Source organism: Otolemur garnettii, unplaced genomic scaffold (assembly GCF_000181295.1).
Source record: "Otolemur garnettii isolate 467f Iridium unplaced genomic scaffold, OtoGar3 scaffold00050, whole genome shotgun sequence".
NCBI lineage: Eukaryota > Metazoa > Chordata > Mammalia > Primates > Galagidae > Otolemur > Otolemur garnettii.
Window position 1 is genome coordinate 9,483,854 of NW_003852445.1, and position 16,445 is coordinate 9,500,298.

Sequence of the window (16,445 nt, forward strand, 5' to 3'; positions counted from 1 at the left end):
CAGAAACCCTGTGACCTGACACCATCAAACGTGGCCCAGGGCAGTGCCCTCGATGTCTCCTGCAGCCAGAAACCCTGGGACCTGACACCATCAAATGTGGCCCAGAGTAGTGCCCTCGATGTCTCCTGTAGCCAGAAACCCTGCGACCTGACACCATCAAATGTGGCCGAGTGCTCCAACATGGACAACGGTCTAGAAGACCAGAACTCACCATTCCTCTCACCACTCAGCACTCATGTCAATTCTCAGGACTTGGCAAGCACCTACAGCAGCATTGAGAATAGCCAAGCTTCAAATGAAGCCCAGGAAATATGGAGGCCCTCCTTTGTCATAGGGCTTCCCCCTGTCCTGACCAGGCCTGAAGGAGCAGCCCCCACTTCAGGTCCTGATAGGCCCCAGTTCAAGGGCCCCACTGTTGAGACAGGCTGTCTGAGGAGTAAGTCTCCCTTGGTTGAGGGAAGTGCTACAAGTCTGGTGAAGGAGATTGTGCCACTGTGCCTGTCAGAAACAGGCTGCCCCAAGGGACAGGTCAGAATGAGCACATTTGAGAAGGGCACACAGACCCTCGGTTGTAGTCTCCGCTGGAGCTGCACCGACATCTCTGCCCCGTCTGAAGCCAGTGTAATGTCCACCCCTGAGCTGGCCTCGTGTGCCAGCATGCAGAACCTGTCCCTCCACCTCTCCCAGCTCCTGCACAGTACCTCTGAGTTGCTTGGGAGTCTCTCCAAGCCCAGTGTGGACAGAAAGGAGCAGAACACCAAAAGAAATACCCCCAATGAGGCCCCACAGACCCTTCTGATGATGGACAGCTTTACTCAGACCACAGTGGATGAGGGCAGCCAGACTGACCTGATCTTACCTCTATGCTACCAGGCCTCAGAGGCCAAACCTCAGGAAACTGATAGGATCCTTAAGGTGCCGAGCTCAGATACCTCAACCATGTCTCAAGAAAAGGGAGATGTTGCTCAGAAGAAAGAAGAGGCAGAGGAAACAGCATGGAAAATGGCACAGCCCCCAGATCTCCAGGAGGAAAGCACTCACTGCAGATCCCAGAGCCCTCCAATACTCTCAGCCCTGCTACAGTTTCAAAAAGACCCTATTGGGCAGAGTCTTCCTTCTGCAAGCCCAGCAGTTTCTGATGCTTTTCTGCTTCCCATCTCCCAGCCAGAAGAATCCTGTTCCGTGGTTGCCAGCAACTCTAGCCTCAGCACCTCTCACTGCCCAGGGCTCTTCCTCAATACTTCACAGGCCCTCGGGGAGCCCAGGGAACAGAAGGAGCTGGACTCCACAAATGCCTTGTTGGTGGACAGGGCCTCCTCCCCCATCCTTGCTCTTTGTCCAAGCACCCAAGAGTCAGGTCTGCCCCCAGGCTCTTTGACTCCCTCAGCTCCCCCTCTTGAAGGTCACCAGAAGCTTGATTCCTGCCCTGATCCTCCTCTTGGTACCTTGGAGCCTCTAATGGATAATTATTCCCAAACCATTGAGTCAGATGGTTCCCAGACAGCCGAGAAGCTGGGTGGAGAGGGTAGAAGTCCCTTAGAGAGGAGTGTTGTGAGGTCCTTTCTTGAGTTACGCTCCACACACAGCCCACAGCAGAGCCCAGATCTCCAAGTTAATTTCATAGAGCAGCCCTCTCAGCAGCGTGAGCTCAGCACCACTACTGAGGTCCGAAGCAGACTGCTACCTCTACCGTGGCCACAGAGGAGCCAGAGGCTGGCTGACGGCCTGGTGCCTGAAGAGGAGGTTTCCCCAGAGGTTGGCCCACTGAGCAGTAAGGGGCCAAGTCGATGGCAAAGCAAATCAGAAAATGCAGGTGAGAGCTCAGTCTCTCCAGGGGAGCCTCAGCCTTCTCTGGACCTTTTCTCTTCATGGAGAGGCCTCCAACACTTCAGCCCCTGCCCTGTCTCTGAGCTGACTGATAATACAAGGCTCCAGGGTCCTGCCTTGAGCCTCCCTCAGGCCTGCCAACCTGAGGGGCTGCTGTGCCCCAGTTCCCAGATGTGCATGACCCCTGACCCACAGCATCACAATCTGAGGGACCTCCCAGTGCATAATAAATTTAGGAACTGGCATGGGGTTCAGGATGGCTCTTCTGGGAGCCTGGGTGTGACTGAAGAGCTGGGGGCCAGCTGTGATCTCAGCGAGGGAGAGCAGGGACAGAGTACCCCACATCCTCTTGAAGGCCAGAGCCAGGGTCCTGAGTGGTCCCAAAGGGAGCAGATTCCCCTGCAAGTTGGGACACAGAATCTCTCACTCAGCATGGAACTCACAGAAGCCAAACTGCACCGTGGCTTTGGGGAGTCAGACGCCCTGCTGCAGGTACTACAGAGTGGGGCCGGGGAGGCACTTGCTCCCGACAAACCTGCGCTGTCCACCTGGGAGGAGCTCCATGCCCGGTAAGGCCCAGTCTGCTGTTGGGCAGGGTGGGGTGGAGTAGGGGTTTGGGGGTTGAGAGGGAAGAACTGAGCAAAACGATAGTTTACTGTTCCCTTGGCTGGTGTTTGTCTCTGGGGTCTCCCAGGGTCAGAGATATGACTTGAGGTGAAAGGGCATTTGGTGCCAGCTTCGGTGAGTCAATCACATTTTGTCTCAGGCAAAAAACCACCATTGAGAACCTCAGGAGAGAGAGGGCTGAGCGACTCCAGAACTTCCATCGGACACGGAGCTTAAGCCCCCAGAAACAACTGACCCTCCTGCCCAATAGGGATTTCCCCATCCAGGACCTTGACTTTCCCAGCAGGCGCCGAGAATACCTGCAGCAACTGAGGAAAGATGTCGTGGAGACCACCAGGTGAAGGCAGACTCAGAACCCTACAAGGAGCAGGCTTTGTAGTGGGGGGGGGGGCACGCTCCTGGGGAACAGGGGCTGGAGTTTTAGCACCCTGGGGTTCTCCATATTGTGGGCCATGCCCACGCTTTGTGGAGGTGGGTATGGGAGACTGGGGCAAATGGAGAAAGGATGCAGGGGACAGTAGGGTGAGGAAGGGGTGGGCAGAGAAGAGTTCTGGGGAAGGATAGAGGGGGGTGGGGAAGACCTGACATGCTGTGCAAGTCTGCAGGCCTGGACCTCAAAGTGGCTTGTTCTTCTCTGTCCAGCAACATCTTCTGAGGATATAAAATCAAACTTTAAGATCCTGTGGGTAAAGGGAGGATGAAGCCTTCTAGGAGGTGGTATTCAGCTAGTGCTATCACCGGCATCGTGTGAGAAGGTGTCTTTCCGTCCTGTAATCTCCCCTAGGAGCCCAGAGTCAGTGTCCCGACCTGTGCACTCACCCTTGGACATAGAGCTGATGCTGCAAGACTACCAGCGGGCGCGTGAGGAGGCCAAGGCAGAGATTGCCCGGGCCCGGGACCAACTGCGGGAGCGGGTAGAACAAGAGAAGCTGAGGATCCGCCAGCAGATCACTTCCCAGCTGTTGAGGGTGGGGAGTGGGGCAGGCCTCTCTTTTTGGGATGGACTTGGAGCCCGGGGCAGACCCCAGACTGGATTAGCCTTTGCCATGGCTGCCTCTTAGTCTTGGGATATAACATTTGGAGGAGAGAGTGGGAGCCCTGGTATCAACTCAAAGCTGAACTCCTTTACATCCTCAGTAGACCAGCTCCTATCCCCAGGCCACAGTCTGGGAGGAAGAGGCTTTGGCATATGGTAGGGAGTCGGGGGAAGTGTGAGGAGCGATGGCTTTAGGAAACTGTGGGGTGTGAGGCTGAGTTGGGAGACAAAGGCAGGTGGGTGATAGGGGCTATAGAGGTGAGAAAGGGTGTTTGGGGGTTGGACCTGGGTGTAGGTGATGAGGGTATATCCCAAGCTGCTTGGTGATGGTTTGGCCTTCCCAGGAGGAAGAAAAACTCCACAGCCTGGCTAACTCCAGCTCCCTGTGCACCAGCTCCAATGGAAGCCTCTCGTCTGGTGTGACCTCTGGCTACAACAGTAGCCCAGCCTTGTCAGGCCAGCTCCAGTCCCCAGAAAACGTGGTAAGTAGGCAAATGTTGGGAGCAAGTTGGACTGGGCAGGACACTGTGCCTTCTGGGGCACACTGCTGATATGGGCCCTCTCATGTGCAGGCCTTTGCCGGTCCCTATAGTCCTGCTCCCCCTCTCTCTGTTTATCCATTCATTCAGCGAGCATTTGTTATATAGGCGTTATTTTAGGATACTGCCGTAAGCAAAACTGTTCTTGACCTTAAAACAGACTGTTAGAGGGGCAAATGTTAAACAAATTATTTTCTGATTGTGTAATTATTATTGCCATAGTTATTTGAAGCAGGGGTGGTAGCCCAGCATAAAACAGGGGATCTGACCTGGTCTGGAGGGTTAATAGAGATACTCTGAAGAGAGCATTTAAACTGAGCCCAGAAAGGCGAGAGGTGCTTAATAGTACAGTGAAAGTTTAGTGACACTGGTGTAAGAGATGTGGGCCCAGCAAGATGGGCCTTGAGGAGAGTCTGAGGTACTAAATGAGAGCTAGTGTAGGGCCATGGGAGAATGACATGGAAGAGGATTAGAAAAGGCCCAATCATGTAGACGCTAGGGAGATTTCTGCCGCCCCCCCCCTTTTTTGAGACAGAGTCTCAAGCTATCGCCCTGGGTAGAGTGCTGTGGCATCACAGCTCACAGCAACCTCTAACTCTTCGGCTTAAGAGATTCTCTTGCCTCAGCCTCTCAAGTAGCTGGGATTACAGGCGCCGGACAAAGCGCCCAGCTTTTTTTTTTTTTTTTTGAGACAGAGCCTCAAGCTATCACCCTGGGTAGAGTGCCATGGCCTCATAGCTCATAGCAACCTCCAACTCCTGGGCTCAAGCAATTCTCCTGCCTCCTGCCTCCCACCTCCCAAATAGCTGGGACTACAGGCCACAATGCCTGGCTATTTTTTGGTTGCAACTATCATTGTTGTTTGGTGGGCCCAAGCTGGTGGGATTCGAACCCGCCAGCTGAGGTGTATGTGGCTGGCACCTTAGTCGCTTGAGCCACAGGTACTGAGCCACGCCCAGCTTTTTTGGTAGTTGTTGTAGTTGTCATTGTTGTTAGCTGGCCCCAGCTGGGTTTGAACCCACCAGCCTCAGTGTGTGTGGCCAGCGCCCCATGAATGGCGCTACAGGCACTGCCTCCTGGCCCCTTTCTCATCTCTTCTATTGTGTTACTTCCCACAAGTGAGGAAGCTCATGACAGTAATAGAAAGGTCTTAGGTAGCAGAGTAGACCAATGGGATTGTGACAGGAGGCAGAAGTGGCTGTGAGGAGACTTGTTAGATGACCATGACAAAGCTGAGCAACAGGGCATGAATATGCACGGAAGTTGTAAAGGGATGGCATCCACAGGACTCAGTGACTGGCTAGATGTTAAAGGAAGGGAGAGAGAGGAGTCTAGAACAGCACACCCTTTAAATTTGAACATGGAAGGGGTAGTGATGTTAACAATAATAAGAAACCTCAGAGGGAAGACCAGATTTTGTGGGGAAAGATCAAGAGTTTTGGGGGGGGGGTTTGAGACAGAGTCTTACTTTATTGCCATCCATAGAGAGCTGTGGCGTCACAGTTCACAGCAACCTGAAATTCCCCAAGTAGCAGGGACTACAGGCGCCTGTGACAACGCTATTTTTTTTTTTTTGGCCGGGGCTGGGTTTGAACCTGCCACCTCCGGCATATGGGGCCAGCACCCTACTCCATGAGCCACAGGCGCCGCCCCAACGCCCAGCTGTTTTTTTAGAGACAAGGTCTTGATCTTGCTCAGGCTGGTCTTGAACTCCTGAGCTCAAGCAATCCACCCACCTCAGCCTCCCAAGTGCTGGGATTACAGGCATGAGCCACGGTGCTCGGCCAAAACAATCAAGAGTTTAGATTTGAGGGGTGGCGCCTGTGGCTCAGTAAGTAGGGCGCCGGCCCCATATACCAGAGGTGGTGGGTTCAAATCCAGAACTGGCCAAAAACTGCAAAATAAATAAATAAATAAATAGTTTAGATTTGAGCTGGATGCAGTGGCTCATACCTATAATCCTAGCACTCTGGGAGGATGAGGCAGGTGGATTGCCTAAGCTCAGGCATTCAAGACCAACCTTAGCAACAGCCCCCGTCTCTTCTAAGAATACAAAAATTAGTCAGGCAACAGGGTGGGCTCCTGTAGTTCTAGCTACTGGGAGGCTGAGGGAGGAGCATCGCTTGAACCCAAGAGTTTGAGATTACTATGAGCTATGATATCATAGCACTCTACGCAGGGGTACAGAGTGAGACTGTCTCAAAAAAAAAAAAAAGTTTAAGATTTGTATTTACTGGATTGAAGGTGCCTTGAGAAATCCCGAAGGAATGACTGGAATCAGGTAGGCAGTTAAAAATACAGATCTGGAGCTCACATAGTAAATAAAAAGATATTCAATCAGTAGCAAAGGACATACAATACCAGGGTGCATCTTTGAGTCTTGTTTGCCTTCCCCAGAAGCATCTGTCCCCGTTTGGTGCATCTGTGAGAATGTAGTTTTTGTAAAGAACATGGATAGAAGTTTACGGTACTCACTTTGTCTCTTTGCTTTGTTCCCTTAAAAAATTCTTCTGGATATCATCGCATATCAGTAAATCTAGTACTCACTTATTCTTTTAAATAACTGAATTGAGTTTCTTTTTTCACTTATTGCATGTCTTTAAGTGTAGTGTTTTATACAGATAACATTTGTGTAGTAGACAAGGCAAACAAACAAACAGTACACACACACACAAACACACATACATACAGGTCAAGTATCCCCCAGTCTGAAATTTGAAATCAAAAGTGCTCCAAACTCTGAAACTTTTGAACACCAATGTGATACCACAAGTAGAAAATTTCACACTTGACCTCATATGACAAAACACAGTCAAAAGTTTGTTTTGTTTGCAAAATTATTGAAAATATTGCATAGTTTTGGCTTCAGGCTATGTGTAGAATGTGTATGAAATGGAAATGAATGTTGTTTTTAGTCTTGAGTCTCATCCCTAGATATCTCATTTTATACATGCAAATATTCCCAAATCCAAAAGATTTCAAAATCCAAAACATTTCTGGCCTCAGCATCTTTTTTTTTTTTTTGAGACAGGATCTCACTCTGTCACCCTGGCTAGAATGCAGTGATGTCATCATAACTCACAGCAACCTCAACTCTTGGGCTTAAGAGATCCTCTTGCCTCAGCCTTCCAAGTAGCTGGGATTACAGGTGCCTGCCACAGTCCTCAGCTAGTTTTCCTATTTTTGGTAGAGATGGGGTCTCACGCTGGCTCTTGTTCTGGTCTCGAACTCCATGAGCTCAGGCAACCCACCCACCTCGGCCTCCCAGAGTGCTAGGATTGCCGGTGTGAGCCCCTGTGCCTGGCCTGGTCTCAGCATTTTGGATAAGAGATCCTTGGCCTCTAAAAAGGTATATAGGAAAATACCCATTTGCTGCCCACAATCTACCTTGTCTTTCTCTTTCATCCCACTCAAGGAAAATGGTGTCTTTTTTTTTTTTTTCTTTTTGAGAGAAGGAGAATCCTCCTAGGGTCTTTATGCATATAATAATGTACATTATGCTGCTGATTTATACTTTATGTATTTTTTTGCTCAGTCTATTTTTTGTAGCTTTTTCTCTTCTTTTTTCTGTTTCTTCTCTATGAACATGGGATATCTTTCTATTTATTTCTACCTTCTTTAAATTTTTCATAAATGTTTTATGGTTTTCACTGTAAAGATCTTTTATCTCCTTGGTTAAATTTATTCTTAGGTCATTTATTTATTTATAAATGGGATTGCTTTCTTGATTTCTAATAGTTTGCTATTGGTATATAGAAAAGCTACTGATTTGTGTGCACTGATTTTGTATCCTGCAACTTACTAAATTCATTTTTTTCTAACATTTTTTTAGTGGAGTCTTTAGGATTTTCTATATGTGAGATCATGTCATCTGTCATCGGGGACAGTTGGACCTCGTCCTTTTCAATGTCAGTGCTTCTTATTTCTTTCTTTTGCCTAGCTGCTCTGGCTGGAACATGCAGTAGTATGTTGAAAAAGTCACAAGAGTGAACATCCTTGTTTTGTTCCAGATCTTAGAGTAAAAGCTTTTACCTTTTTCTCATTCAGTATGAGGCTAGCTGTGAGTTGCTTATATATGGCCTTTATTGTTTTGAGGTATATTACTTTTCTACCAAGTTTACTGAGAGCTTTTAATCATAAAAGGGTACTGAATTTTACTGGATGCTTTTCCAGCTTGGGTCCTGCATCCTTCTGATGTGCCCTGCCCTGTTGTCAGTACAGGCAGTCCCTGGGTTATGGACAACATGACTTACGGGCATTCCGTGCTTACAAACGGGCTCCCAAGGCTCCTCATGAGGATAATTTATAATTAAATAATTCAATTGATAATTCAGGAACTGGTTCCTTCTGCACATGTAAACAAACCCACGTGGCATATGTGGTTTGCTGGCACGGTGTCTTTTTTTTTTTTGAGACAGGGCCTCAAGCTGTCCCCCTGGATAGAGTGCCGTGGCATTACAGCTCACAGCAACCTCCAACTCCTGGGCTCAAGCGAGTCTCCTGCCTCCGCCTCCCAAGTAGCTGGGACCACAGGTGCCTGCCACAACGCCCGGCTATTTTTTGGTTGCAGCCGTCATTGTTGTTTTGGTGGGTCTGGGCTGGGGATTCGAACCCACCACCTTAGGTGTACGTGGCTGGCGCCTTAGCCGGTTGAGCTATAGGCGCCGAGCCAGCTGGCGCAGTGTCTTTACAGAGAGGCTAGTCTCATTGTCTGCACAGTGGCTTACGCACAGCATCACTTTTGTCTCAACTCTTTAATTTGATTTTGTGAGTCTGTGTTTACCCTTATGGCTACTCTTCTAAAGTGGAAGTCCACTGCAAGTCCAGGTGGGCCTGCAGTGAAGAGAAAGGTGATGAAAACGAAAATGTCCCTCAGCTGTCAGAATAATGGAACATGTGAAAAGCAGAGCTCCAGTGAAAGCATCAGTAATTACTAAGCATAGTGGATTGATTATTAGAGTAGAAAGGTTACTATTGATTTTGTTAGAAAAGCAAAGTGTAATGCACTTTTTTTTTCTTGTTCCAATAAAACTTTATAAAAACCAACTGGGGGCCTGCAGGGGCTGTAGTTTGCCCACCCTGTGTTGGGGAGAGGAGGGAAATGTGATAAATCTTGTACTGGTTTCTTTCTTTCTTTTTTTTTTTTTAATTAAATCATAAACACATAGATCATGTATACAGTAATGCATCTATGGGGTACAATGTGCTGATTTCATATAGAATTAGGAACTCTTACGTCACACTGGTTAATATATACCTCATCTCATTTACTTAATTATTGTGTTAAGACATTTATACTCTATCCTAATAGATCTGACATGTACCCTTGCACTATGCACCATAGGTGCAATCCAACCATTCACCCTCCCTCAATCTGACTTCCCCCTCCCCTCTCAGCCTTCCCTCCTCCCTCTTTCATCTTGGGCCATAGTTGTGATCTGTTCTTCGTATGAAAGTGTGAGTGATTGTAAATTGGTTTCATAATAGTACTGAGTACATTGGATATTTTTCTTCCATTCTTGAGATACTTGAGTAGGATATTCCAGCTCCACTGATGTAAACGTAAAAGACTTTTTAAAGGCTGCATAATATTCCGCGGTATACCTATACCACAATTTATTAATCCATTCATGGGTCGATGGGTACTTGGGCTTCTTCCATGACTTGGCTATTATGAATTGAGCTGCAATGAACAATCTGGTGCAAATATGTTTGTTATAAAGTGATTTTTGGTCTTTTGGATATACACCTAGTAGAGGAATTGCAAGATCAAATGGCAGGTCTACTTTTAGATCCCTGAGTGTTCTCCATACTTCTTTTCCAAAGGGATGTATTAGCTTGCATTCCCACCAGCAGTGCAGAAGTGTTCCCTTTTCTCCACATCCACACCAACATCTGTAGTTGTGGGATTTTGTTATGAGAGCCACTCTTACAGGAGTTAGATGATATCTCAAAGTGGTTTTGATTTGCATTTCTCTGATGATTAAAGATGATGAGCATTTTTTCATGTGTCTGTAGGCCATGCACCTATCTTCTTCAGAGAAGCTTCTGTTCAAGTCCCATGCCCACAATGAAATGGGATTACTTGTTCTTTTCTTATTAATAAGTTTGAGTTCTCTGTAGATTCTGGTTATCAAACCTTTGTCAGAAGCATAACCTACAAAAATCCTCTCCCATTCTGAGGGCTGTCTCCTTGCTTTACTTTGTTCTTGGCTGTGCAGAAGTTTTTAGTTTGAGCAGATCCCAGTAATGTATTTTTGGTGTTGCTTTAATTGCCCGGGGTGTCCTCCTCATAAAGTACTCTCCCAGGCCAATTTCTTCAAGTGTAATGTTCTTATTAGCCTAGAGTTGATGCTACATTAGGTGTTAACATTTAATATTCTTTTTTGAAATTTCTCCTATCTAAACTTATTGTATGAGTTTGTTTTTATGTTCTGTTTGTTTGAATTAAAACACACTCTCTCTCCCCCTCTCCCTGCCTTTCTCCTCTGCCCTCTCTCTCTCTTTTCTCTTCCCCACTCTCTCCTTATCTCTCTCCCCTCTTTTCTCTCCTCTTTTCTCTTATCTCTCCTCCTTGGTGCTACTCTGCAGCCTCCCTCCCCCACCAATGAAGACCTTTGTACAAGCAAAAAAAAAAAAAAGAGAGAGAACACAATAGTTTCTATAACTTATTACAGTACAGGGGTATTATTATTATGCTGTATTAGTACCACATACAAGCCATTATAGTATTATTATTATCATATATGTGCTGGTCATCAGGGATCTGAGTTACTTACAAATATGACCTAAAGACTTTCTCAGGACTGCCTGTACTTACTTTTATTTAATTCATTTATTTTCTGTTTTTGTTATAAATCATTGGCTTTTAGGATATTCACAGAGTTTGGCATCTATCACAAGTCAGTTATAGAACATTTTCATCACCCCCAAAAGAAGCCTCATGCTCATGCTATAGGTTTTCACTCCCTAAACCCACTGTCCCCTCACCCTAGGCAGTCACTACTTTTTGTCTCTGTGGCTTCACCTATTTTGGACATTTCATATAAAAGGAGTTATGTGCCGGGCACAGTGGCTTATGCCTGTAATTCTAGCACTTGGGAGGCTGAAGCAGGTGGATTGCTTGAGCTCACAAGTTTGAGACCAACCTGAGCCAGAGTGAGACCTTATCTCAAAAAAAATAGCCGGGCGTTGTGGCAGGCGCCTGTAGTCCCAGCTACTTGGGAGGCTGAGGCAAAAGAATCACTTGAGCCTAAGAATTTGAGATTGCTGTGAGCTGTGACTCCATAGCACTCTACCAAGGGCGACAAAGTGAGACCCTGTCTCAAAAGAAAAAAGGAGTCATGTCACATGAGCCCTTTTGACTAGCTTCGTCCTCTGAATGTGCTTTCTAGGGGCTAGTTTCCTGGGATTGCTGTAACAGATGACCACACACAGGTGGCTTAAAACAACAGAAATTTATTATCTTGTAGTTCCTGAGGCGACAAGACCAAAATATTACTGTCAGGAGTGCCATCTTCCCTCAGAAAGCTCCTGGGAAAATAACCAATTAAATGCCTCTTTCCAAGCTCTTGGTAGTGGCCGGTAATCCTTGGCATTCACTTCAATCTCTGCCTCTGTCTTCACACAGCATTAATTTTTTTTTCTACTCCAGTAATTCTTCCTCTAGTAATATCTTTAGGATTCAAGGAAACCATAGACTCTATATTCTCAGCGTTCATGTTTGGAAATTGTTATTTATTACCTTTATATATATATATATATATATATATATGAATGACAGTTCTGTTGCCCAGGCTAGAGTACTGTGGCATCCTAGCTCACAGTAACCTCAAACTCCTGGGTTTAAGTGATCCTCCTGCCTCAGACTGCCAAGTAGCTGGGACTACAGGTACTTGTTTTTAATAGAGATGGGGTCTTGCTCTCGCTCAGGCTGTTCTTGAAGTCCTGAGCTCAAGTGATCCTCCCACCTCAGCCTCCCAGAGTGAGCCACCATGCCCAGCCACCTTTATACTTAAATGAAAGTTTGTCTGGGTATGAATTTCTTAATATCCTTATGCATAAATATTTGCCTATTTGTGAGAATATCTGTATGTTAAATTTCTATACATGGGAATCCTAGGTCAAAAGATATATGCATTTTTAATTTTGATAAATATTTCTGAAGTATACCAATTAGTACTAACTGATAACAATATCTAACACTGCCTACTTATATACACTCTACTTAATAAAGTGTTACCACAATTTTTTCCTTCACTCTCTGTCAGTCTGACAGGTGTAAAACAGTATTTAATTTTAGTTTTAATTTGCAGCTCTCATATCTGAGATTGAGCTATCTTTTTGGATATTGAAGAGCCCTTTGGCCTGTCCACTGTGGCTGTCAGTATACTAACTACACCCATTTCTCTTTTGGGTTGTTGGCCCTTCTTTACATTAAGAAAATTATCCTTGTTTTCATTTAAGATAACAATGTTTTTCCCTGGTTGTGTGTTTATGATACTTATTACTGAGTAGAAAATTTAAATTTTATGTTGTCTGGCTCAGCTCCTGTGGCTCAAGCAGCTAAGGTGCCAACCACATACACCTGAGCTTGGTGGGTTCAAATCCAGCCCAGGCCCGCCAAACAACAATGACGGCTACAACCAAAAAATAGCCAGGCATTGTAGCAGGCTCCTGTAGTCCCAGCTACTTGGGAGGCGGAGGCAAGAGAATCGCTTGAGCCCAGGAGTTGGAGGTTGCAATGAGCTGTGATGCCACAGCACTCTACCCAGGGCAACAGCTTGAGGCTCTGTCTCAAAAATAAATAAATTTGGCTCGGCGCCTATAGCTCAACCGGCTAAGGCGCCAGCCACGTACACCTAAGGTGGCGGGTTCGAATCCTCAGCCCAGACCCGCCAAACAACAATGACGGCTGCAACCAAAAAACAGCCAGGCGCCTGTGGTCCCAGCTACTTGGGAGGCGGAGGCAGGAGACTCGCTTGAGCCCAGGAGTTGGAGGTTGCTGTGAGCTGTAATGCCACGGCACTCTGCCCAGGGGGACAGCTTGAGGCTCTGTCTCAAAAAAAAAAAAAAAAAAATTAAAATAAAATAAATAAATAAATAAATAAATTTTATGTTGTTTGTTTTTATTACTTTTAAAAATATTTAGTGTTACTATTGTCACTAAGCTGGGCTTGAACTCCTGGGTTCAAGCAATCTCCCTCCCTTAGTGTCCTAAGCACCTGGGAGTACAGGCACGTGTCCAGGTTGTTTTCTATTGCTATTGTCTGCTTGAGGGTAGAAGGGACATGAGCCTCCTGCAGTCCCAGTAGGGAAGATCTACGCAACTGACCCATCACACCAGAAGCTGTGCGGGTGCCCTTCAGAGGTGCAGGGGATACTTCTGTGCTTGCTTTCTGGCTCTCTGTTCCAGGTGTCCTTTGTTCTGCAGGAGTACCTGAGCTTGGTTGATTCCAAGGACACCTGGATAGAGGATGGGCAGGGGCTCTCTACAGTGAGCAACAGTCACCTGAACCTGGCCTGGTCAGCCCAGAAGAGCTCAGCCTACAGTGAGTGGCGGGGAGGGCCGGGCATAGCCACCTGTGGTTTGGGGACTTGAGGCTGTTGCTTGCTAGATCTTAGGGTACTGGCCATCCCTGTTGGGGAGCTGTTGCTGTGCTGAGCCCTGCCTGCTTATCATAGGCCGCAGGGTCTCCCTGGGGAGCTGCTGCTGCTCTCCAATCAGCCAGTCCAGCTTGGGGACCTCCTATACCTCCTATCAGGATCTGGCCAAGCACATCGTGGACACGTCTATGGCTGATGTGAGTGGCTGCTCCTACCCCTCCCTGCCTTACTTTCCCCAGAGCTCTGCTGGTAGGGAGGGACAGCAAGGAGGGAAGGGACCAGGCAGGCCGGGCCTGCAGCAGCTCTCTGCCTGGAGGAGAGACCAATAAATTTGGGCCACACTGCCTATCTGAGGGCCTAGTATGTGCTGTGCCCACTGATTTGGGTGTGGCTACTGTGTCCCCAGGTAATGGCTGCTTGTTCAGATAATCTGCACAACCTCTTCAGCGGCCAGGCAGCTGCTGGCTGGAAGTAAGTCCCTTTGTACCATGTCTCAGTCCTGACTCTGTCGTCCTTCACGGCTTCTCCTTTCCCTCTCTGCCCTGCGTTCCTCGAGCCTAACCCCAAGCTCTCCCTTTGTGAACCCACTTTTTACCTCCTCTTCTTTCCTACCCTTGGTGTTTCCCCCCAGCCATCAGGGCGAGGAGCAGGCGGTACAACTTTACTTCAAAGTGTTTTCTTCTACTCGGCATGGTTTCCTGGGGGCAGGCGTGGTGTCCCAACCACTGTCTCATGTGTGGGCAGCTGTGAGTGACCCTACGCTGTGGCCCTTGTATCACAAGCCCATCCAGACAGTACGGCTATATCAGCGAGTGACCAACAACATCAACCTGGGTGAGCCCAGAGATGGAAAGCTTCTGTGGGGCCTGATTTCCTCTGTGTCCCAATAGGCTCTGTCAGGGGACAGAGGAGAGGGTTGGAAGCTGCCCTCTTGGGAGGATGGGTACCCAGGCCCCCTCCAGATTGCTCAGCCTAGGCCTACCTCGGGATCAGGCAGTGGATGCTGGGGAGATAGGGGGCTCCCAGGCCAGGAAGGGTACAGGGGTGACCAACCTTTTTGGTTTTTTTCTGCTACACATTAGAAGAGTTGTCTTCCACACATTAAACACACAAACACTAATGAAAGCTGATTGGCAAAAAAATGTGTCCATGCATAATTTTCACAATTTCTAACACCACAGATAAGCAAAACAGGCCTCGAATAGTCCATATATGACCTTCAGGGCACAGGTTGGACACTCCTGAAGGACCAGGTCTGTCCATGGCCTCCTGACTTCCCCTCGTCCCTGTGCCCCCAGTGTACCTGCTGTGCAATACCACTCTCTGTGCGCTGAAGCAGCCCCGGGACTTCTGCTGTGTCTGTGTGGAAGCCAAAGAGGTACCTGCCTAGGGTGGTAAAGATGTCGTGGGGAAACCTGGGCTGCAGTGTTGTGAGAAACAGTCTCTGTGGCTGTCAGGTCCTCTGGAGGACAGAGAGCAAACTGGGATTGGCCCAGGGTAGGGGTGGCTGAAGGCCTGCTCAGGCTGCCTTCTGCCGCGTGTGCACATCTGAGCCTGCCCCCATTATTCCACCCACACTGCTCGTTTCTCTCCCCCCCACAGGGGCCCTTATCTATTATGGCTGCCCAGTCTGTGTATGACACATCCATGCCAAGACCCAGCCAGAAAGTGGTCCGAGGAGAGATCCTGCCCAGTGCCTGGATCTTGCAGCCTGTCACCATGGAGGGGAAGGAAAGCACCAGAGTCATCTACTTGGCCCAGGTGATACACCCCTTGCTGCTGGTCCCACAGCCCCTGGGATTGTTCTGTCCAGCTACTAGCAGCCTTCAGTGCCCAGGTCAAAGCTGGACACTCAGGGGCTTCATGGGCTGGCAGTAAGGGGTCAGTGAGGAAAGAATGAGAGCTTGTCAACTTTGCAGAAGCTATTATTGCCAGAGACCTAGCAACCTGCATCCTGTGGCTGACTCCAGGGTCTTAAGGAGATACAAGGCTAAAGTAGCAGCCTCAGCAGAGCAGAATGATGACCCATCCCTGCTGCCTTGCCTTGAACTTCGTCACTGGGAGGTGAAAGCCAATGCTTAGATCTGAACAGTGGAGCTCAGGGGCCTGTGAACCCCAGGGCAGTAGAGCCTTAGGTGCTTCCCCAATCGCCACAGATGAGGGTGGCTATGTGGGGGTAGAGTGTGCCCTGGCGCATGCTCTCAGGTCTGTTTGCACCTATAACCCCTCCCTCTCTCCTTTCAGGTAGAACTTGGTGCTCCAGGCTTTCCACCTCAGCTCCTAAGCTCCTTTATCAAACAGCAGCCACTGGTGATTGCCAGACTAGCTTCCTTCCTTGGCAGTTAGCATCTCACCGTCAAGATGACGCTACTGAGACACAGGCCCAAGATGCTCCAGAGACACTGTGGCAGCTCTGTGTCACCTTCTGTACCCTGATGCAAGAACAGCCAAGGCTGTGGCCAATTGGGCAGACAGCACTGGCCCAGGGTTGCCACAGTCCTAGGTTACAGCTGGTACCTGCAAAGCGAGCAGCCTGAGCTCCTGGCCCTGGCTGTCCAGAGTGCATGAAGCTCAGCTCACTTTTTGGATTTCTCATCTTTATTTCCTGTCTTTGGAACTCTATGGTAGATAAGCCACTCAAGAACCAAGACTGCACACAGCCAGCAGAGCTGGGCACCTCCTCAGGCTGGTAGGGAGGCAAGCAGTCCTTGGCCAAGACTGCTCTGAACCTGCCTCCAGCACCCAGCTCCACTGTGTGATGGAGTATTAGAAAATACCAAACAGAAAAAGAGTTTAAAAAAACAGCTGCA

The 16,445-nt window shown here is 48.1% G+C and overlaps 1 protein-coding gene across 1 annotated transcript in view; it reads left to right on the top strand.

Moving 5' to 3' along the window:
- STARD9 (StAR related lipid transfer domain containing 9) overlaps window positions 1-16,122 on the top strand; it is a 128,224-nt gene extending 112,102 nt beyond the window's left edge. Inside the window, 11 exon segments of the mRNA XM_012806315.2 lie at window positions 106-2,396; window positions 2,594-2,791; window positions 3,239-3,422; window positions 3,835-3,972; window positions 13,445-13,580; window positions 13,714-13,832; window positions 14,042-14,106; window positions 14,267-14,469; window positions 14,934-15,013; window positions 15,238-15,396; window positions 15,880-16,122. Coding sequence (XP_012661769.1) covers window positions 106-2,396; window positions 2,594-2,791; window positions 3,239-3,422; window positions 3,835-3,972; window positions 13,445-13,580; window positions 13,714-13,832; window positions 14,042-14,106; window positions 14,267-14,469; window positions 14,934-15,013; window positions 15,238-15,396; window positions 15,880-15,981 — 3,675 coding nt within the window. The 3' untranslated portion in view covers window positions 15,982-16,122.
- Window positions 16,123-16,445: the final 323 nt, after the last annotated feature.